The 24319-nt window shown below is 34.0% G+C and overlaps 1 protein-coding gene across 23 annotated transcripts in view; it reads right to left on the bottom strand.

Moving 5' to 3' along the window:
* The window catches only part of CAMK2D (calcium/calmodulin dependent protein kinase II delta), a 315359-nt gene that overhangs the window by 32901 nt on the left and 258139 nt on the right, over positions 1 to 24319 (bottom strand). For 5 of the 23 annotated variants that reach the window (XM_032592913.1, XM_030313188.1, XM_032592915.1 and 2 more), the window contains 8 exons: positions 22094 to 22188; positions 19609 to 19731; positions 18669 to 18752; positions 18178 to 18220; positions 14762 to 14799; positions 10132 to 10191; positions 8073 to 8114; positions 5662 to 5710 (listed from right to left, as the gene is read on the bottom strand). In XM_032592913.1, the coding sequence (XP_032448804.1) occupies positions 5662 to 5710; positions 8073 to 8114; positions 10132 to 10191; positions 14762 to 14799; positions 18178 to 18220; positions 18669 to 18752; positions 19609 to 19731; positions 22094 to 22188 (534 nt within the window). Of the gene's footprint in view, positions 1 to 5661; positions 5711 to 8072; positions 8115 to 10131; positions 10192 to 13107; positions 13141 to 14761; positions 14800 to 18177; positions 18221 to 18668; positions 18753 to 19608; positions 19732 to 22093; positions 22189 to 24319 lie in introns of all 23 variants that reach the window. The other 18 variants (XM_030313205.1, XM_030313199.1, XM_030313203.1 and 15 more) reach the window with 7 other exon arrangements.

Below are 24319 nucleotides of genomic sequence, written 5' to 3'. Positions count from 1 at the left end.
TAGCTAACAAGTTGTGCCCTGATATGGATCCTTGGTGGTCATTTTAAATATGAGTATTAGAAAAGTATGTTAGAATAAATTACCCTATTTTTTCTTATGGGAGAGCCAAACCTGGCCAAAATGCCATACATTAATCTGTTTTCTATGTCACAACGCTTTGTCCGTAAAAATGCTAAACCTGTAGCCCAGTCTCTATATAAACATTATGAAAAGCACGTTTTGTAAACACAATATTTTAACCTTAAAAAAAAAAGAATCCAAAAATTAAGGTAGGAGTCGTCTTAGAACATACATGATTTAGAATTTATGCATTATTTAATAAAATAATGCTCCATTGTTTTCTAAAGGTGTATACAGGGTTTTGCAAACTTTCTAAGAAAGCCATTTATAGAAACTTTGAATGGTGAAAATCTATTAACATAGAACGAGCCTGTGTTTTCCTAATGATGAAATGAATGGTTACATGTTTTTATTGGTTTTGTTCCTTTCGATTTAGGACTTTGTTTTAAGCTAGAGTTGGCAGTGGTTTTGATCCTGTATTTTGCCGGCATGGCTAAAGAAGGCTGAGGCTGTCACTGACAAATTTAAGATACAAACATAGCAGAAGGCAAAGACTAAATGAGAAATTATGAATGAGTACGGAGGTAAAATAAAGGAATGTCAAAAAGAACAATAAAGAGAAAATGAAGTTATTTTATATTGGTGGTAGAGCAGAATAAATTCTGCATCAGTTCTATAAGTTATTGATCCTGATTTAAAAGTTAAAGGATCGACAGGAAGATACACACATACAGACATGAATTTTTCTAAATAAACCCTTCTAAAAATCAAATTTTGGATTAGAAACCTGAAAGAAGTTATTATGCACTGCACTACAGATCTTCTAAGACACTTTTAACCTAATGGAATGACACAATTATCAAAGGTTCTTAAATAAAATAACCAGAAGTTTCTTGATTTGCAGACTCGCTTGAAGGGAGAAAAGCATGTAAGACAAGTGCTGAGTTACTGCAGGGGAATCTGAGGAAGATTGGCATCACCTGACCATCTGCCTCAGGGAATCCTACCCAGCAATGACAGTCTTCTGTTGAAAAGATAACTTAAGAATAGTTGAATCTGAGTATTTAGTCATCACATTGTCCACTAATGTACACATTTACAAAGACATACACAAAAAGCTCATTAATCAAGTGATTGTGTAGAGTAGCCAAGACTTTGAAATCCAGATGTCCTCAAATGCCAGGCCCCATTCAAGTGATAAAGGTGTCAACACCCTTGCCCTTAACTGGGCCTTCTGCAAACATTCTATGCAAGTTCATTGCCATCATCTATTTTTCGGCAAAAGGAAAAAGACGATAAACTAGAATGAAGTCCCCACACACAGGCTGATAGCGATACATTTCTGCTTGCTGTACAGAACTCCTATGGTCTAGACCCACAAGAAAGATGAAATGCAGCAAGAGATCCAAGCAGCTGCTCAATGTAATGAGATGCTGGAAGCAGGGTGAATAACAGAAATGACATAAGGGCACAGAGGAGCCCAACTTCGACATGTGTCACGCAACTCTGGAATTCTGGGAAAGAGCAGCAGATGGACCAAACCGATGCATACCCATCAGGAAGAAGTAGCTGACTCTGAGCAATGGTGTCGGGCAGGTTATGAGGTGGAGAGAAATTGTGGCATACAGTGACAGGCCCTGCAAACTGGCTACAGCCACAAACCAAAGGACAGTCTTCAAATGTAGACAGTGCTGAGAGGACCATTACTACATATCACTGGCTTTAAGGACATCCATACTCCTAGAGAGCTTCACTGTTAGTGTTGCCATCTACTAATTAAAGGCCAATGATGATAGCTGTTTTTAACACCTTAAATTAACGAAAATGTTTTCCTAGAAATGTATTCAAAATGGAACTACTTCAATAATTCTAGACCTAAAAAATTCATATTTTGAGAACACCAGTAAACTCTAATAGGAAAACTTATTTTGTTTGTTTTTGGGTAGTAATAACTATGCCTCATTAAGACCCCTCTTTATTTTTAAGCCAATAGTGTCCTTCCATTACACTGAGTTTCCTGATGAGTTTACAGACATAGCATTAAAGATAATATTCGGTTTTGAATATAGGACAAAATTAGGGAAGGGCTCAAAAAATCCACACTAGGAAGTCCACATTGCCTTGGGGAGAGAAAACAGCAAACTTGAGAAGCTTTTGTAAAGAAGAGTTGTAAAAGAATGCAAATTCCTTAGGATGACCGTGAGCTTGGGAAGGGAAATGTTATGGTTGTAACTAAATGCTGAAGGTTTTTTAAAAAATGAAAAGTAAAATGACTTTTAGATATAAAATACCATTTTTCTTGGGTCTCACTTTTTAAAGCATATTTTCTTTATATTTATTGAATTAAACGAGAGAAACAGCCTAAATCATAGCATAAAAGCTTTACGTAAAGCGTAAAGAATGTCTTGACTCTGAGTTGCTGAAAGCTCTTGAATAAGACTAGTTCACCAAAAGATGTGGAGCTCAGGCAAACAGTAGGCATTCAAAAAAATACTTGCTGAATGAAGAAACTGAGGTAGCCTAGATACAGCTCAAGAATAACACACAGATTGGGGCCTTTTGAAAACCAAAGGCCCTTTTGAACAGAAACTAATAAGGATAGCTCAAAGAAAATGATCTTTTCAAAATCCTGGCTTTCTAGATGCTCTAGGTTTTCCTGAATGTGAAGGACTACCAATCTACTATGACTTCTACCTCCCACCTTCTTTAAGAGCAGTTAGCCTATCTACCCTCTCTGCGCCCCCCCCCCCCACCCCGCCACCTTCAGAAGGCCAGAAAAAGGTATTCTGCCATTGGTTTAACCTCATTTCTTCCTTTGGCTAGGTCACCACGATGTGTTAATAGTCCCCACTATGTTCCTTTACAGTAGAGAGGGTGTACAACTGTCACTGCCAGGTTGGTCCTTGGGGAGTGGACAGAATGTGCACTACACTGGCATGGGAAGCATGTGCTGTAGTATTCTAGGGATGATATGCCACCATGAAACAATGCAAGTCTAGGTGCTGGTGTTAGGTGGGACAGCCACCAGGAATGGATGGAACATGTGACTGCATGCAGGAGTGTGCTGGGAGATTATGCATTTGAGAATATGTTGAAAAGTCTAGTGTTTTACCCTGATAACAAAGTTATTGTCAAGTGTATGTGGGAAGAAAGACACCCAATTTTGTAGAAAGGATATGGTTTTATAGAGAGGGTGTGGCTTTGGTCAGGTTATATAACTGATGGTCTTTCTGAGTTCTTAGAGCTTAGATATACAGGTAAATTTGGGTTCTAACAAAGCTGGTCAATAAATATTCTCTACCAAACTACTCATAGCTATAGCAAACTCTGAGGTAAAGAGAAAAAGAACATGGTTGTACAAATGAAGAAATCAATTAGGGTCTTTCTGAAGGCCTGTGTACTGATTAATGAAGAGATTCCAACACAAGCATATCACTAGCACAATAACTACATTAAAAATATATGTGACAATTTATAGGCCACCTGTCTTGTAGTCAGAATCATGGCCTGGGTGATTTCTTAAAGTGTCTTCTATTCCGAAAGGTTTCTTATATCATTCAATATTAAAAGAATGTTAGCCACCAAAGAGCTGTGTGGGTCTTACAGAGCATACAAATGATGCCTAATGTGTTATATCTGTGACTCTGTGGCCACATCCACACAAGGAGAATTAAGCAGAAACTTAAATAACTTAGTTATTGAATTCAAGGAAATAAACCAAAGCACTTTGGGCTCAGTAATCAACTGGACATTTCTCTCCATCTCAGTATCATGCTTAATTGCTCTAACATTTGCTATGTATAGTCTCAGCATGTAACCATAAAGACAGATACTAACTCAATTTGTGAGATCCCAGGGACAACATGAAATCAATATCATTGTTGTGATTTGAAGAGAACAGTTTTCTGAGAAGTGCTGATATAATTTTATTTCATCAAAAATATAAACTATAAGGTGAGATTCTATTTACATGTTGATATTTACATAGGATTAATACTGATCATCCTAAACCAAAACCTAGTAAAGAGTCAAATTCAGGTGAGAAAGACTGCTTATTAAAACCCTGCTTGTGATCACCAAGGAATAGGTTTATTAGGATGAACTACACATACCGAGGTGTTGTTATTCTAATATCATTCAGCTGTTTAAAGATTCAGTCTCTCTAGTGGCTAATGCCACTTTATTTCCCCTCTCTGATTCTTGCCCAAGAGAAGAATGTATAAAGTCATATAAACATTTTGCTTGGCTGAAAGAGCTAATGAATCCAACTTACAAAGATGATGCTTTCTGAATCACTGATAAAGCTAAATGGGGTATCTGCTTATTTGGTTAAAAAAATCTCTTTATCTAATGCGACTGGCATCAATGATTCATAAAATTACTTGTGTTCAAATTTTAGCTCAGGGGCAAGAGTGGGATGAATAGACCTACTGAACAATGTCCTCCACACAGCTCTCCACCTTTCCACTGTAAAAAGAAAAAAAATGACCGACTACCTCTAGCAGACTTAGGTCAGTGCACTAAAATATAAATAGAGAGTACACTTTAATAGAATCAGCTGTTCTATTCAACCAAAGAGGAAAAGTCAGCATAGGTGACTGGCAACTTGTGGTTTATAGGTATTTTTATTTCCTCAATTGCCTAGATGTCTCCCTGACCTGAGAATTTCCAGCTTCTTTCTTTCTACAACATGAATAATACAGTTATCCAAGACCATGTCTTACTAATACCACCTACAGAATTAAAGCCCATGTTGACACTGTTGGGTAATCTTTCCAAATAATGTTTAACTATCTGATGAATCATTTCTCTGAATTTGTTTTATACTTATTTTCCTTTAATACATCCTTTAATACTTTTTAAACACCCTATTGTTACCATTCTTTTTTGGAATGGCTTCTAGACAAGTGGCTGGTAGAATTAGTAGTTACATACATGGAATCACAAAAATGAGAACACAAAACTATGAGAGCAACTGAAGCAAAATTAACACTCCTAAAACAGCCATGAGACAAAAAAGAGGTAAAAAGTGTATTTAGTATATGTGTGCATAGGCAGTGAGATGTCCACAGAAATGCTGGCAATGACTCATTTATATTTCTAAAAGAACCTGGGTAATTGAAGTGAATGGAGGTCAAGAATATATTAGGAAAGTGCACAAAAACCTAGGATAAAAAGGCTGCCAAATGTGAAATTCCATTGAAATTCACCAAGACCATGAAAGGTTTTTAAAAATGGTTCTTTTCATACTCTATTCTTGAAGATAAGCTGTTTTCTAGACATAGATGTACATTTTATAGTACCTTTTGACTGACACATTTACAATTTGATATTATGTCCTCAAACCATCATTAGTAGTTAAAATCACAATGTGCTCAAATATACCACATTTGTCTCTATTTCAAGACGGAGAAAAGAATATGTGAAAAAATTGACAAAATCAATACATATAATCAAAATAGTAGTATACTTTTAAAAGAAAATTACTTTTGTGTCTTAGAATAGGCCTAGTTCCTGAACTTATTAGTTATTTGAAATAATTTTTTTTCTGATATATATGAAACTCCAAGTTAGGATTTTCCATTTCTAATGTAATCATACCTTTCACATCTTCATCCTCAATTGTTGTATTTGAACTCTCAGTTGACTCCTGTTGAGAAGAAAACATGTGTTAAGTTGCAAACAATGGATAACTTCATTTTTATTCTTCTTAAAATTGGCAAGTGATGTATATATCATGCAAAGTTCTTCAGCAGGCTGTGCACGTATATTGACATGCAGATGGACAAATACATTATGTGGTTTTGATAGAAATAAAATGGCAAATGCTGAAAACATTTCAAAAAGGGAGTACTCTGGTGGCCTAATCTCTGAAGCAGGAAAAATCTGGGTTATTTGTAGAAGCAGCCAAAGTATGCAACTTATTTTAAGAGCTGTGTTAGGCCATCTTTGGTTACGGTGCCTGATCAGGTGTGCTTTTTCTATGTAGCTATCAGAAATTGCATATATTGGCCTTCTGAATTTGACCCTAAAATAGAACAATTTCTATTCCTAATTAATCAGTAAATAATCCTTTCTTTGTATAAGGCACTATATCAAGCACTGAATTCACAGCCTATTTGTCCTACTCCTACGTAGAGACAGAAAGCATTTCATTGCATCATTTGATGAAGAAGCTGGGGGCCCTAAGCTGAGTTATACTGAAATTACTTTTAACAAGAATTTCTATGTTTGTGATCAGCACAATAGAATTATATGAATAATTTACTTTTTAAAGGACAGATTTTTTTCATCCATTTCTAAATTAGAAACTGGCTGTTATTGATAAGAAGCCTGCTCCCATAGTGGAAAGACAAAGCTATTTCTTTGTAAAACTACAAATGAAGTTGAAGGCTAATGAGCACACTTAAAAGGACACTGTAACTGCCAATATTAAGATACAGTTTCTTACAATGGTTTCATAAATTTTTCCATTAATAACGTACCAATAAAATATTTTCTAGCAAAGAAATTTAGTAGTATTCATAAAAAAACACAATTTTCTACTTGAAATGGTTAAGGGCTAGAGCTGAAAGAAATTAGAAACAAACCTCCAATCAAGATCTATGTGTTCAGTGATGAAAAACAGATTTTGGAAAATGATGGAAATACCAATCAGTGTCCTTTTAGAGGTTCAATATTCAAAAAAGCAATCAATTTATATAAATAGCATATGTAATATTTAAACCAAAGGGACAGACTAATTAAAGGTGTATCCAGACTCTCCATACACACAAAACCAAAGCAGAGTCTTCATGCGTTTCTTAATGTGACCTAAGTGTTCAAATTTAAACTCACGATAGAGGTAAACCCATGCACTGTAGAAATAAATTAATTCATGTAAGCAAGAAATGTCATGCAGCAACTCTTACAAATGATATAGCTAGAACTATTGAAGTATCCACTCCAGCTGTTATGCTCGGTCTTTCATTTACTAATGATATTAAAAAAAAAATTGTTCTCCTATATGATTCTCCTTCCTGTCTAGTTCAAGTCATTTAGGGACTTAAAATATTTTAAGTGTCATGAACATAAAACACATCTCATATTAAAGTATACTTGAGTTTTACTTTAATGATTTTAATATTGATCCAATAAATGTTAAACCAGAGGAAATGTGTTATCTAATAAACATTGCTGATAAGAGTAAGGAGAAGTTGGACCCATGAATATATTTGATATCTGAGAAAAAATCTGATGAAGTATATTTTTTCCTTTTAGACACACAATGAGAATTAATAAACAGGAAACATGGAATACATTCAGAAAATGTCTCCTTTTATCCTATAAACATGTATACAGGTACTATTATTCAGTTAACATGCTACACAATCAACAACAGACAAAAAGTGTTACAGTCTTCTTCAGACTGTCACTAAATATCTGTTATTGAAATGCATATAATTCAACAAAACAAACATTTCATAAGAAGTTAAACTCCCTGATATCCTCAGTTTCATGCCAAACAACAGAAACAACACCAACAACAGAGAATTAACAGAAAAAGCACAATACGACAGAATAAAACTCAAAAGCAACATTAAATTTAAACAGACACCTAAGAACTCAAGTTGACTTTTTTTTGAAGACAGTGAAATGACATAGCAAGAAATTATAAAGTTTCATGCAGAATATATCTAAAGTACAATGCACAAACAGTCATGGAGAAGAAAATAAAAAGACCAGATGGAATTGCTTAAGATACACAGTCATCTTGACATAAAGACTTTGCTTAACCCAAGTCTCATTGACTAATAGTACCATTCATTTCTCTTTCAGGATGTCATTCATTTTTGTTTTGAAAGAAACATGGATAAAATTCTAGATAAATTAGGTCCCAGAAAAAAAATTGTGGTAGAAAAAGGGTCAAAATTTTCTTTCCCATGTTTAAATAATGAATTATTTTTGCTTTGGATATTTGATGAAATGTGTGATCTTATTAAAGCAAGATGATGTTGATTCTTTCTGAATACCTTGTTTCCATCAGGGTTGTGGATAACAGTAGTTTGGGGCTCCTGAGTGAGAACAAAATAGAGAAAGAAACAGTTCGCATTGGTAAGTACATTCTTACTAGTGTGAGGACAGAGCAGAGTGAGCCAGCTGACACAACTAACTAGTGACAAGAGCTTAAGCAATGTTAACTACTGTCAGAGGTAGCAGTGACAAGATCACTGATGAAAGATCTCCCTGGTGAGCCCATGAGATAGGATATCTCAGTACCCAGCAGCAGCATGCAAAAGACCTTATTCGCGATCAGTAAACAGACAAGGCTTTGAAGTTTGGAGACCTAAAGAGGCACTCACTGTTTCACAAAGTCCTATACCAGATAGAGCTTTCCTTTCTTCTTGAGTGAGTAGCCTGTTAATGTTTGTCCTATAAAAAACTGACCAAGGACACTAGAGATTAGAACTCTTTAAAATAATCTTGAATTCTTTGTGAGGATTTTTTTCCAGATGTATTGCCTTAAGAATTGATTATGGTGCCATCACTATAGTTAATAGTGTATAGTTAATACACAGATAAATACTCTTGGAAAATCGAGAACATTGTCCCATGCTTAAGAAAAGGTTATCCTAAGGAGTGTATTTGAAAGTCCACATGAAACTCTGCGGAATATTTAAAAGGTTCATTTAAAGGATTCTAGAACTAATCCCATAATCATTATAATTTGAGACACACTGCTGTTAAATGCCATGTGAGTCCATTCCTAAATGAAATTTCAGCTTTATAAACTACATTTACAGATTTGCTTGTGAAGTCATGCTTTTCCAAGAAGAGAACATTTTTCCTTTCTGCTTTCTACCAGAGACTTGAAGAAATATTCCCAAGTGGAAAATAACAGTCAAATGACTGATGTTGACAAAGATTCAGTGTCCATATATCATTGGCATGCTTGGCACTTTCATTGCATGATGTGGTAACTGAGAGTTACTGCAGCCCATTGAGAGTTTTCTCCTACTCTGAGAGCTCTCTGTCCTTTAGACCCTCCTCTTTACCACCTTTGTGCTGCAACACGTAAAGAACGTATTTACTGCTTCCCTTCTTCCTTTCTCTGGCCAGAGGGGTGATCCACAGAGCTTTTTAACTCATAGATAACCTGCTACCTTGATGTGTCCTTTTCCTTTAAATGTTTTCAAATTGACCCTTCTGGTTAACCCAAGTGAAGTAATCCCTTAGTATGTTTTATTCATTTAAGATAATACTATAGAGGACAGTCAAAAATCAGAACTATTTCAGAAAACCCTAAATCAAAATATGGAATAATTTGAGCAAAATATTATGGAACTCAGAGTACTGAAGGGCAGCATTCAAATCTTGACTTTTATGTAACACTGCCTCAAAGTATTAAAATGATTTAGTTGTAAACAGTGTGAATGTGATTAAAATGGACAAAACCGCTTTCTCCCTGACAATTCAAAGTCCTATGCTATACATTTCATTCTTTGGATTAAAGTGAAACAGTGATAATTTAAAATACAACAAACAAAAAGCTTCAAACTGCCCAATGCCTCTTTATCTCAGAAAGTGAGGTCTTACAAAGCCCTGCTGTGTTTTAATGAGAGGGAAACAGTAGCTCTGAATAAGGTCTACATTTACTGTTGTCTAGCAATAATCCCCTTAGCTCTCCTTGATGTCAATACTTGTGTCATGAAAGGAGGAAACCATTGTTTGCATAATCTAGAGCTATCATCAGAAGAAGAGCTAAGAGCAACCAAAGCGCATTCTACTGTATTTCTAAGGCAGCATGCAACAATTTCAACTACAGAGACCACAGCTATCAGAATAATGTTCAACAATGAAATGAGATCATCTCATGTTAGAAACACACTGCTTGGCAACTACCTTAACAAAAAGAAAAAAAAAAGTGAAATGAAAGTTTTTTGTATCTTCGAAAGCAAAACAAAACCCAACAAAATGTTTATATACGTATATATATACATATATATATGTATCTATATAGTGAAAGCAAATGAGAGAAACAACAAAAAACAGTAAAGAACTCAAGAAGGGTTACAAAGAGTCCAGGTATACCAGCGCCGGGGTAGGAATATTTTCTTTGGGGCTGGTTACCACGTTGGCTTTGTTGTTTATCTGTAGGTATGCAGAAAATAGAAACAGAGACGCCTTAAACCCCTTGGTAGCCAATGTCTCTATATGCAGCATGTCTATATGGAGATATAGACATGAAAATAAAGAGCCACTGAAGATGAACATGAAAGACACAGTGATGCTTGATGGGAATGATAATCAATTCCAGTCTCTGATGGTCACACACAGGCTAGGACCGCATCTGTGATGGTGGAATGTAAAACAGACTTGGCTGCTTTGGCTGTGCCACCTTAGCCAACAAAGAACTGCTTCAGTGGAGCTCAAATCAAGTTCCAGAGTATGAAATAAATATAAACATTTTCATACTCTTCAGGTTGGATTCTGTTTCCCAGCTTCCAATTGTTCACTGTTATGAATACATTCCTTTTTTTTTTTTCATTTTTTTCCCCATTTTATTCTTGTTCCTGAAGTCACACATAGACTGTCTCTCTCTGGGAAGCCATCGTCGCTTTGCTTCATAGGTATTCAATTAAAAACTTAGATCTCTGATGAAATGCTGGCTTTGTAATGTAATTTTTTAAAATAATAAGTCTGGGCTTCCTTTAAAAAAACACATCTTCCATTATAAATGACCAAACTGAACTCTTTACTATATTGAACGTAAAAAAAATTATTTTTCACAATTGTGTGAGAGGGAAACACCATGTCTTCCATCACAGTGTTACCGCTGTTGAAGCTTATATCTGGTAAGATCATTCCCTTCCTTTAACATAGTTGGGTTGACCTTAAAGAAAGACCATATCACAATGGAAGCCACACTGTGAAAGTAACTCAGAGAGTCAATAAGTATTACAATGGGTCCACAGAGAAAACTCTTTGTAGACAAGTGGCAACTTGAAATTACAATTGAGCTTGGGTGCTAAAGAATCAAAACTAAAAAGTAATCACATTCATTTAAACTCATGCATGGTAACTTACATTATGGCTACCAAAGAGAAATATAAATTAACATTCATTCTCTTATACTCCATTATCTATGTATTTTTTTTTACATATTATTATCTAAAGGAACACATCCCATAATTTTAGTATAAATGTTCTTAAGGGCCTCAAAGAGAAAATCATACTGCATGAAAGAAATGAATACCAAATAAGTTCATAAGCAATTACACCCAGTTAATTGTTTGCACTTTCTGGAAGTTTTTTTTTTTTTTTCTTTTGTATTTTATACCTGTATATCATACTGATACCAGCACTGAGAAGAAGATAGAAGGTTAAAGAAATTAATTTAGGTATGTAATATTCTGTTTTTCTATTCATTCACGTTTGTGTGATTATTTAGTATCAGTATTATTCAAATAAGATACAACACTGTGCTCTGTGGCATGCAGGAAAAGAGAAAAAATTTTGTGCCCTTTACTGAAAAACTCTTTAAAGGTTAAATCATCAATCTCTATCTTGCAGATAGTCTAAAATTTTTCTTTAAATAAAAGCTCACAGAATTTAACATCAAATTTTTGCAACAGCCAGAAAGAGATAAGAAATAATGGAATTAAAGAAGGATCAAAAATTAGTATTTATATTAGTATGAAATACATGATAAAAGAGGAGGTATGCACGCACAAATCACTTCCTGTCAGGAAAAGTGTGCGGCAAAACACAGCTGACTTCTTATCAAATGAGCTGAGGCACTTACAATTGAAGTATCATATATATTTAATATGCTACATTCAGTCTGTATCAGTGGATGCAAAAATATAAGAGGAATATACTGATATACTTTTATTTCTATTTTGAAGTAAGAGACTTAATTGTTTTCTAGAATGGTTGTGAAGAACTGATTTCTTTCGGTGAAAATGTCACACATGCACACCTATGCACACATACTTCTCTGCACAAACATGTGTACACACACACACACACACAACACATGCCCACCACACATAGGTACACAGCATACACACACCATCATGTCTTCCAACTGAAGGCCATTCTGCCTAGATGAGCCGTCCTTTATTATCAGGCATGGCAAACATCAGTTAAATGAATATGAGCCTCAACCACCACTTTTAGTGGTGTTTAAATGTGCAGTTACAAACTTTTTTAGTTAATGTAAAGAAAAGCTTAATGGTCTTTTGTTACTATGGGAAGTCTTTTGAAGGTATTTGTAATAGTAATTAGTTGAAAAATAATAGGAGAATTTCTAAGTAAAAGGTTAGGAAGACTTCCTTTTTATTAAAAAGTCAAATATTAAGTATTAGTTAAACTATAAGGTGTCTTTTGAACATACCAGAACTTTGGCACTTTTGTTTATGAAATGTAGTTATTTTATACTATGGAAGCTATCTTTCTTTAACAAAACTAACTCAAACCAGATATTTAAATGATTCACCGAATTATTTTATGAGGCATGGGTAAAATATTCCTATTTTTCAGGTATTATGTTTATTCAGTCCTGAGGCTAATAAATGTTTCCTCTATAGGTGCTTAACGAGGATGGGTCCATTGTAAGCTCATTTTCACACTATTTATAAACTCCATGTAGATGTATTATGGTGTATCTGTATTAGGTTATCTGAGCTAAAAACAACTCCTATTTTAGTAATCATGATCATTGCTTAAAAATAATCCTATAATGTTTCTTTGCTTATCATTAAACAGACCATTATGTCATGTTCTCTTCAGTTTCAAGAGAAACCTGGACTCTGGTCTTACAAAAGATCCTTTGATGGCATATAAATAAAGGTATGAACTTTTCATATATTTAAAAAATTCAACTTCAAAGGTAAACAGTATGATGTGTATGTGGGTACAGTGTTTTAATAGTTACTTGACACTGACCTGTAATGGTCCTACCCTTTCTCTATTTATACTAACTTAGGTAAATAAGAGTGTTTTTATTCCTTCCTAAGTGTGAATTGGCACAGGAGGAGAAATCTGGCAGATAGAGATCCTCACCATCATCTGAACACTCGAACTGGACTTCCTTTTCTGAATTGACCAGTCAAAGAGAAAGGGAAAGAAAAAAATATGACCGGTTGAATTTTTAAAGTGTCAAAGCATGGAGCACAGAATAAATTTCTCTTTAAGGAGGAACTATAAGCTGTCTAGGAGAAAAAAAAAAAGTTCTGGAAACATTTCTTTCTATACAAGGATGGTACTGAAAATAAGTATCTCAATAGGAACTGTGAGCTCTGCATCTCTGAAAGGTACAGAAAAACATAGAACATTTGGAAAATTTTAAGTATCACATTTCCACCAATATAACATTGGAAAAAAGGGCAATATCAACTGTCACTACTGAAATTTAAACTGAATAAACTAAGCAAAAGGAAGAGAAAATTACAGATTGAGGAAAGCAATTGGTAAAAGGCATATGCCATCATAATGGGAAACACAAGTGCATGGTCACCATAGCTCTGGAAATCCCCAAATCACACATAGACAGGAGATGAAGAAATGATTGTGCACGAGCGTAAGAAGTGACAAATGATTTTCTATGTTATATTTTCAAAATGAACTGACCACCTGACTTTGGGTCAAGTTCAAATGCTAGAATATTAACTAATTCCCAAGAATGTTGAAGTGTTCATGAAGAATGTATGCATCTGCCCTTGGAAGAGAAAGAAAAGGATTAAAGAAATAAAATATTTAGGTAATACTCTGGAAAGATAACAAACATAATACAAATATAAGGTTACATTCAATCAAAGGCAAATTCCCACAAAGCAAAATAGAATCAATAGAAAATACGTTGTATTACCTTGTTTAGAAATCCAAGAAACTAAAAATATCCTTTTGTTATCCTTCTGGAAAATATTTCTACATGTTTTTAGAATATTCACCTTGAGTATATGTCTCAATACCCTATTATAGAAGCATAGGAAAAACTAAGACCTTTATAAGAACTGCCCAAGCAGAGATATTTAATCATTTGACATTCTATTTCCCAGACCCTATGACTTGATTTTTTTTTCAGTCTATACATTTCAGCAGGCCTCCAGAATACAGCATAACTAGGGGCACCTGGGTGGTTCAGTCAGTTAAGTGTCTGACTTGGGCTCAGGTCATGATCTCACCCTTTGTGAGTTTGAGCCCTGCCTGGGGCTCTGTGGTGACAGCTCAGAGCCTGAAGCCTATTTTGGATTCTGTGTCTCCCTCTCTCTCTGCCCGTCCCCCACTCGTGCTCTGTCTCTGTCTCTCAAAAAATAAAAAATAAATAAATAAATAAATAAATCATTTAAAAATTAATAAAAAAAGATATAGCATAATGAGTCAGAAAAACATTTGGTTTTCATTGATTTTTCAGGTAACTGTGATAGTTTGGGACTGCAGTAAAGCACAGAGTATTTAGACATTCAGTTTCTACAACAACTCCATAAAAAAGTATTGTCAGATTATTTAATATTTAATAAAATAGAAAGAGTACACCTTTTCTTGGCATAAATATTAGTCATCTTTATGTATGAAATTATTTTATACTTCAACCTGCATCTTTTACAGAAACTATAAAAAATACAAGCTGTGAAAACTTAAAAAATGTATTTAACATTTAAAAATTATCCAGCATCTGAAAGTCAGAACTGATTTTGGGAGTGCTTGTTTAACTTACCTTTACTCCATCTGGTTTCTTCAACAAACTCTTGGCTGCTGCAAAATGAGAGTAAAATCATTTCAGCGAGTTATCCATTGAAACCCGTGCCAGGTAACAAATCCGGTTATTGTTTCTCTCTATCACCTTTACTGAGTTATGGCCAACATATGCCAAATTATCAAGATCACACTGATGAGCGCGAGCTTACAGGACACTGAAATACAGTATCACTTTTCTTGGTTTTGCCACATCAAATTTAGAACTAATTCTTATTTAGTTCATTGCATATAATTGCACACCGTGTCAGTTATGTTATTATTGGACTTTATGTCACTGTTGGTTGCGAAAAGGATACTGGAACTTTAACTGGACTATGCTTTTGTAATCCAGAAAGTTGATTTCAGTCTTCAGACATCAGCTTACAGACTGTATTACATGTTCATCCACACTACAAGTATGGTGACCATCTCAGTTCTGCCACTTAAGCCCCTCTTCCTAAAGGTTTGAAAATTTGCTCTGGTGAAATAACATCCTTTTTAAAATATACATGTATTTGAAGTCAGAACTTCCATTTTTACAAAAAAATATTAATAACAATTTAAAATGAAGTGGTATATTATTGACCTAGAGCAAAATTTTTAAATTTTAGCATATGACCTTTAAAAAAGGCATTATGTACTCTTTTACACTTCAAAATCAGAATAGAAAGCTTTGATAAACAAAAGCCTTTTACTTCAAAAAATTAAAAATCATAAAATTTGAGGTGAGATATAAAACAAAACAAAGCCTTCAACTAAATCAGAGAACTCCTGAAGCATATAGTCTCAGATAAAACTTCATCTTCCCGGAGGGGAGCTTTTAGCATTTCTCCTGTTACTGAACTTCTTGAGTATATTAGAAGATGAAGTCATCCCTTAAAAAAATATACTTAGGAATGGGTATATTCATACACAGTGAGCAGATTATATAATTGTCAATGACAAGTAGTACACCAAGTGTAGAACATTTATGATTATGCAGAACAAAGTACATACTTGTGTTTCCATTTAATGTTAATTGTGTGTATATGTGTATGTATATATGTGTGTGTGTGTATATATATATGTAGTTATTTAAGTATATCAGAATAGACTTTGGCATCTGAAATGGAAATACCTAGCTATAATAAAACTGCATGAACATGTAATTTCCTGACATCCACTTGACTTGGGATATTATTTTGATATCACTTTGGTATAATTTTAAATTTGTTTAAGAATAGAAAACTGTTAATTTTATTTAGTCTTTAGCAACAAAGCTATTAATTTATTATTAATTGAGATTGTAAGAATTGTTGCCTTAGCTGTAGTACTATTTGCCTGGAGTTAAAAAGCAATATTAAGTAAATCCTGTGGCAGTTAATAGGTTAGAAAGCAAACTCAGAATAGTTGAAATTGCAATAGCAAGCAAAGAGAAGACAATGATTCAGGGTAAGCAGGGATTTGGCCTGAGAGATGCAGAAATGTCCCTTTTGGTTACTATTCACCTTACCTCACAAGAAATACATTCCACATAAAGGGAGAAAAGAAAAAAATAAAAACAACTTTATAACCATATACTTATGGACAAATTACTTTAAAGAGCATGTTTGCTAATGAAACAGAATGAATAAAATATTCAAAACTAAAATGCAGTATATCAAGTACAAGATGTAACTGGATCCATTGTTATTCAGTTGGTTTTGAAGTGATGGATAAAAAAAAGGTTGCCTTTCATGCTGAGACATCAGAAACAATATAAAATTCACATATTAGTCATGAGTTTTTAGTTTACACAATGATGAAAAGGAAAATGTGATGTAAACAAAAAGCGTCTATACATGACTGTATACATTTAAAAAGGCCCAATTTACGGCTAACAGTGTATTTAAGACTTTAACAAAATACACAATCTTAATACTGGACACTTTTTTCAAGTTAATTTGCCTTTAACAATATATATTAATAATCCTACCTCTTAGTGATTCACTAGTGTTTGGGCCACAGTGAAATATTTATTTGAATATAGTATACATTAGTTAATATTTAATGAGATGATACTGAACTCACCCATATAAATGTCAACTATGTTAATCAACTGTTCATAAAACAAGTAACTTGACAAAGGCAGTGACAAGGTTTTATCACACCAAACTGGACAAAATACATGCATTTGACTAACACAGTCCCTCAATCTGTAGCATTACTCATTGTATTCTTATCATTAATGTTGTTTAATAGGTCAATGGAAGCCTTTGGAAAGCCTCCTACGGTTTCATATAATACATAACTAAATATAATGGGGGACAAAGGTGACCATTTAATGTAGTTGTAAACTAACTAGAAATTGGTTGAGAAGGTTGTAGAACCCTTGATAATGGTATGGATCATCACCTGATAGCACTGTAATTCCCAGGAGTTAAGTATGTCCTGGGATAAATAATGGAAGAATAGCTAGATCATTTGATGACACATATCACCCTTATGTAAACAGTAAACAAAGCGAAGTGGTGGTATTTTTGGCATAATTGGTTGATAATCCTTCTAAGTCTCAACAGCCACTTTAACAATGTAACTTTCTTGCACTTCAGTTCCTCTCCATACGTAAGACTGATTAAAATTTACCAAAATTTGATTTTTGGAAACCTGGCCCTTTGAGATAATCTACTGAGTAAGGAGGTTCCAAGATTCAAATACTTTCTGGACATAATATATACTTTATGTCCATTTTAGAGAGTCACCCCTATAACAAAGAAATGGCTTAGCTTCTTTCAGCCAGCCCATTATTTAAAAAAAAAATTTATCATGGAATCATTTTGAAGAACATTTATTATCCTATATTACTGTAAGGTAGGGTTCTCTGTAAATTCTGGAGTTTAGATACCTTTGAAATATGCAACCATTCTTACAGTGTGCCAAGATACAACTGTACTTTTGAAAGAACTTGGGACTAAAAGAACTGGGTTCCTCAACAATGCTCTTCTTTTAAGAATCTCACTTATTGGGATTTCCTATGAGAATGAGACAAACACAAAAACCGTATTTATAGTTAGCAGTTGATGAAATATCAAAGAACTAATTCTAAGTTTGAAATACTGAGCTTCAAGAGGAGGAAGTACACATTTCCACAACTTGTGTGCACCCCAGCACAGATGGCAGATGGGTTTTGAGTCCTGCATAGCACTGACCAGGGGCTGCTTGAGTGCTCTTGTGAAGGGCGTACTCATGTGCCTAATATCTCTGTGGAGACAGCACCCAGGCAGATTCCTGATGATAGACACTCTGTAGAAGGAATCCATGCCACATATTTGTTATCCCTGAACAACAGTGTTTTTATAATTACTAAGTTTTTCTTCAATTCCAAACTGACTACTGAAGAGGAGAGCAGTGGATAAGGAGAATTCTTAACACGTGTACCTGAAAAATTCCTCGTAGCCAGCATAGTTGTCAAGATGGCGCCCTGTCAGAAAAATAAGAATTCGAAATTAATGTTGCCTCTGCAAATCTTGAACCTAACAAACAGTCTTTGATAACAAATCTTCTCCGAACGTTACTTTTAGTTAGGGGATTTTTATCTGTTTTTGTTTTTTGGTTTCCTGAGAGCAGCAGGCCTATGTCTCACATTCAGCTGGGGCCACCCTCAGGTGTGTGGCCAGGTTCCAATTATCAAACTGCACAGTTGCTTTCCTCTGAAGGGAAGTACCACAGCACACACTGCCACAGAGATCCCAGCTCTTCATTGCAGGTTTCATTCCAGCATCTATTACATTTTCTCAAGACCCAGAAGAGGAGGAATAAGAGTTCTGAGGTCCGCACATTCAAAAGCCTTTGCTGTAAGTTATTTTCTTCACAATTTCATTTTTCACTCTGCTAAGTCCACCTCCTCACACAAATGTATAATTCCTTACCTTTAGTTTTCTTCTAGCATTAAATTTCTTCAGGCAGTCGACCGTCTCCTGTCTGTGCATCATGGAAGCGACAGTAGAACGTTGCTGGAAGAGGAAGAAAAGAAACTTAACTTAGGGTAATTAAATCATACTAAGCATTATAGTATTCTCAACTTCATCCAATCTGCATTAATGGTGCCTAAACCCTTACAATGAACTTGTGAGTATTCACTTGCAAAAGTTCCCTCCTAATGGATGATTAGCTTTGCCAAGACTATTTATGACTAAGATGCAACATTTATCTATAGAAAGCATAGATATGAATATCAATAATTCCTGAAATTACCTTTATTTCAATGTCTTTAATTATATTTCTATTGGACTGCCTTTCATTTACTCAGTACCATATTTACTGCCCTAACATTTGACAACCTTAGAAATGTAGTGGAATCTCTACATCCCCTCCAAATTTCACAGTTTTTCTTAGCACATTTGAAGTATAATCTGTCTACTATGGCCATTCTTTCTTGCTAGTTTAACTTAACTACAAGCTTCCAAATCTTGATGTTGTTGTTGTTGTTGTTGCTGTTGTTGCTGTTTTTCCTAAAGCTGCCTAATGGTAAATAATTGAACTTTGTCTAATCTCTACTGGAATATAGTTAATTTTGGTTTCATTTTCTTATCCTCTGTTCATGAGTATTATCAATAACTGGTAGGAGAAATACTTATTCCTTGTGTTACTGTAGGCAATATTTATCGATCTATGTAAATCAGATTTTGTTACCAAAACAGCATTTATTACCATTATAAATTTATTTTATTAAATAACTCGAGTCAAAAATTCATTCATTTTTAGTTTCATCTTTTTCTATAAAAATTATTTTAAATCCATGAAAAAAATTTTAAAGAATGATTCATTTTTAATCTTAGTTCCTCAGGTCTTTGGAGAATTGTCACTTACACAGATCCATGGGTGTTTCAGTGCCTCTGAGGCTGTGATACGCTTGGCAGGATTGATAGTAAGCATTTTATTGATTAGGTCTTTGGCTTCAGGAGTCACTGTGTCCCACTCTGGTGATGGAAACTTCAAAAATACAAATTTATAAATAGTTTCAAAAATAGATACATTCAAACAGAGAAGAGCCAAGTAAACTAATCATTTCTTTAAGTAGTGGGTTTCTTCAAAAAACTTACTCTTTGTATAAGTTAAATTGTATCTACATGTAGATAAATCTATATAAATATGTATATATATCCCCCTATGAATATATTTACATATATAAAAGATAAGTAGCTAATAAGTGATAAGTATATACACTAAACTGCATATTATACCTAGTAAATGTATTTTAATGTTTCAAAAAATAAATTTAAAGATCTTCTAGTCCTTTCAAAGGATCTTTATTTTGGTTTGAAAATAAGATTTTACACAGTCTTTCTCATAATTATTTGTAAACATCAATAAAGCTGGCAGGTTGTCAAATGTGTTGATGTCATCATGCTATTACACCAAGATTCAAAATGAAGTATTATAAGAAAAAATGAGGTATTACATACTTTCACACCTCATGATCAGTAAGAGTAGAAATAATAAAAGAGCTTCCGTTGCTGGTGCCAAAACTGACCTACTAATTGTGGCTATTTGGAATATAGTAGTGAGAAGAAATCTAAGACTACAAGTGCCTCAGCAGGATTTCATTTTAGCACTTCAGAAAGGTTAATCTACTTAATGACAAATTTCATCAAAGTTCTTAAAAGTAACCAACATTCAAAACTTCTATGAGTAATCCATTTGTGTATTAATAACTATATAATAGCTATCCTAAGTGTATTTAAATTTTTTGTTGATAATTATGTAGCCTCATTTTCACATAATTTATTAGTAGAGACACTATTGTTCATAGGTTAAGAAAAATTTACATCAGTTTCTAAACAACAGACAGAATATCAGGTTCTTATTCCACTTCATGGATTTTTATAGACAATCTTGGAACAAAAGTCACTGTCGCTATGTCATGGACTTTAGTTCACTTTTAGTAGTTGTAAGATGGGTACTTTGTGAACCATTGGTAAAATGAAATATGAAAAAAAATGATACTGACTTTTTAATACTTGAAATGTTACCAGTTTAACAACTGTCATTTTAATTCCATAAGTTATTTTGGGCAGCTATGAAAACTTGCCAATGAAGAAATATTCAAGCTGTTCCTCCTTGAGGTACAGATATTCTGATAGCAAATTAGGAGCTGGTTCAGCCTGAATAAAGGTGGACCTTTATCTCATTTTTAAAAAAGTTTCCACAAAGTCATTCCTCCATAGTCATTAAGCAGTGCATCTGCAGAACTATGTCTTGCCAAGGGGGTGCCTAGTTGTAGTCTGCAAAGATGATGAATGTGCTAGCTGTGGCCATGTAAATCTTAATTTGGCCCAAATATTAGTCTGACTAGATAGAATGGGATGCTTCAAAATTAAAAGAATATGCATTTTAAATTCTTGCTATACCCACATCCATCTATATAGAACATTTTAACAGAAAGGTGCTGCTGAATTCATGAGACCTGATTTTATATAACAGAGACTTTTTATTTTATCTTCTCTCACTTCCACACTGAGCTTTTACCTTCTGCACAGAAGACGGACCCAAAATTTCCTACGACTTAGTTGCTCTGCTTAATAATATATCAAAAGCATCTCTAAACCTTGAACTCTAATTTCCAGAGGGATGTGTGAGAAGCTACCAAAGGTGGTAGTAAATCATATTTATACAGATATTTGTCAAAGAAGAGAAAATTATTATCAGTGAACACAAAGTTAAGCCATAAAGAGAAAATAGATAAGGCTTTACTTTTGAGATTTAGAACCTAATTCATACTCATACTTTCAAATATTCTAATTATAAATGAAATATGTGGGAACTGTGATTTTCAAGTATATTAAATTGTGAAACACATTCTTCAAATGAAAGTTTCCACAGAAGCCCATGAGGTAAATAAGACTAAAAATATCAAGCTGACACAATGGAACGATGTTCTATTTGATACATAGATCACTGCAAAATATTGTTGATACATGATTTAAAATTATGTGATAAACATTTGGGAATATAATTCAACTAAACAAGCATTAATCATTTCTAAAGCAAAAATCTTTTAATTTTTATGTTTTAAAATGTACTAAGATCCAAAAATTTTGAGAAGCGAAGTCCTTCCTTAGAGACTTCCAACTATTTTCCTTTCAATCTTAGGAGATAGTGAACTAAAAGGAAATACAAACTAAACACATATGCTGCTTTTCTTACACTTTATCTCCCTCTCCCTAGGATTGAGAAAAATAATTAGAGAAATTGTTGGAAATTATAGTTTAAAGTGTAATGAAAAAATTTTGTTCTTGGTTAATAAACAAAAAACCAAATGCTCATCTACACTATATGAACATTTATTACATACATCATAAGCTCCAGCCTTGATCTGCTGATAGAGTCTGTGTTGGTCTTCATCCCAGAAGGGTGGATATCCCACCAGAAGGATATAGAGAATGACACCTAGACAGAATGAGCATATTAACATAATGTTAAGTCATTCAGGCAACAATAAATTAAATGTGGCAGATCCACATGATACTTAAGCCACATCCATTCAAAGAGAGGAAATTGGGTATTTGGAAAGCTTCAGAAAGACATGCTCTGATCTACTCTGAAACATTCTGTGGAGGGCGAATGCTCCTCTTCTTATGCTCATGAACTCTGATAGTATATGGCAGTCCAAAAATTTCTCTGTGCACTTTAAAAGAATGTGTATTCTGTTGTTTTTAGATGGGATGTTACATCTGTATCTGTTATGCGCAACTGGTCTAATGGGTCATTCAAAGACACTGTTTCCTTATTAACTTTAGAACCAAAGAATTCTAAAGAGGCACAACAGATCAATACCTAAAGATGAAACTTACCTGTCATCGGGGTGATATATTGTTTGATATCCGTGATGAAAACTTGTTTTGTGGCCTAACATATGATCTTTCCTAGAAAAGGTTCCATGTCAAGAAGAATGTGTATTCTGTTGCCTTTGGGTGGAATATTCTGTACACATCTGTTAAGTCCAGGTAGTCTAACATGTGGTTTAAGGCCAATATTTCTTTATTGATTTTCTGTCTGGATGATCTATCCATTGACGTCAGTGGGGTATCAAAATCCCCTACTATTACTGTATTGCTATTTCTCCCTTTAGGTCTGTTGATATTTGTTTTATATATTTAGGTGCTCCTATACTTACGTAATGTTGGGTGTATAAATATTTACAAATGTTACATCCTCTTGTTGGATTGACCCCTTCATCACTATGTAATGCTCATCTTTGTCTCATTACAGCCTTCATTTTAAAGCCTACTTTGTCTGATATAAGTATAGTTACTCTAGCTTTCTTTTGGTTTCCATTTGCATGAAATAGTTTTTCCATCCCTTCACTTTCAGACTGTATGTCATTACATCTGAAGGGTAGGCAGTATAAATTTGTTTTTGTTTTTTTAATGCATTCAGCCACTCTATTTTGATTGGAGAATTTAGTCCATTTACATTTAAGGTAACTATTGATAGGTATGTACTTTTGGCATTTTGTTCATTGTTTTCTGGCTGTTTTTGTAGTTCTTCTGTGCTCCTTTTTTCTTCTCTGCTCTCTTCTTTTGTGGTTTGATGACCTTCTTTAGAGCTATGTTATATTTATTTCTCTTTTTCTCTTTTGTATTTACTACAGGTTTTTGCTTTGTGGTTATCATGAGGCTTAACAAGTTCTAATTGTGACAGTGTACTTTAACTTAGTAACTTAAGTTTGATCTTATTCTAAGGCTTATAGTTTTACTCTGCCCCATCCTACATTTTGTTTTTGATGTCATAGTTTACTTGTGTATCCCTTCACTAATTATTATAATCATTGTTTTTTACTACTTTTGTCTTTTAACCTGTATACCAGCTTTATATGTGATTAATCTATCTTTATTATGTATTTACCTTTCCAATGAGACTTATTCTTTTATGTTTTCTTGTTACCAATAAGCAACCTTTCTTTTCAGCTTTTAAAGATTCATTTTAACATTTCTTGTAAGCTGGCTTAGTTTGATGAACTCCTTTAGTTTTTGTCCAGAAAACTCATTATCTCTCCTTCAATTTTGAATAACTTTGCTGGGTGGAACATTCTTGATTCAAAGTTTTTGTTGTTGCTGTTGTTGTTGTTGTTGTTGTTGTTGTTTCTTTTGGCAGCTTAAATATATCATGCAGCTTTCTCTGGCCTGCAAAGTTTCTGCTGAAAAACATACTGATAGGCTTATGAAGCTTCCCTAGTACACAACTAGTTGTTTTTCTCTTACTGCTTTTAATATTCTCTCATCTTTAACTTTTGACATCTTAATTATAATGTGTCTTGGTGTGAGTTTCTTTGGTTTCATCTTATTTGGAAATCTGAGCTTTCTGGAACTGGATGTCTGTTTCCTACCCCACATTAAGGAAGTTTTCAGCCATTAGTTCTTCAAACACGTTTCTGCCTCTTTCCTCCTTATAGAACCTCTGTAATGTGAATGTTGGTCTGCCTCATGTTGTCTCATAGGCGCCTTAAGTTATCTTCACTTTTGCCTTTTTTTTTTTTCCTCTGTTGTGACTGGGTGAGTTCCACCAGCTTGGTTTCATG

The sequence above is a fragment of the Lynx canadensis genome, chromosome B1 (assembly GCF_007474595.2).
Source record: "Lynx canadensis isolate LIC74 chromosome B1, mLynCan4.pri.v2, whole genome shotgun sequence".
Taxonomy (NCBI): Eukaryota; Metazoa; Chordata; class Mammalia; order Carnivora; family Felidae; genus Lynx; species Lynx canadensis.
This window is presented reverse-complemented; position numbering and strand designations above follow the sequence as displayed.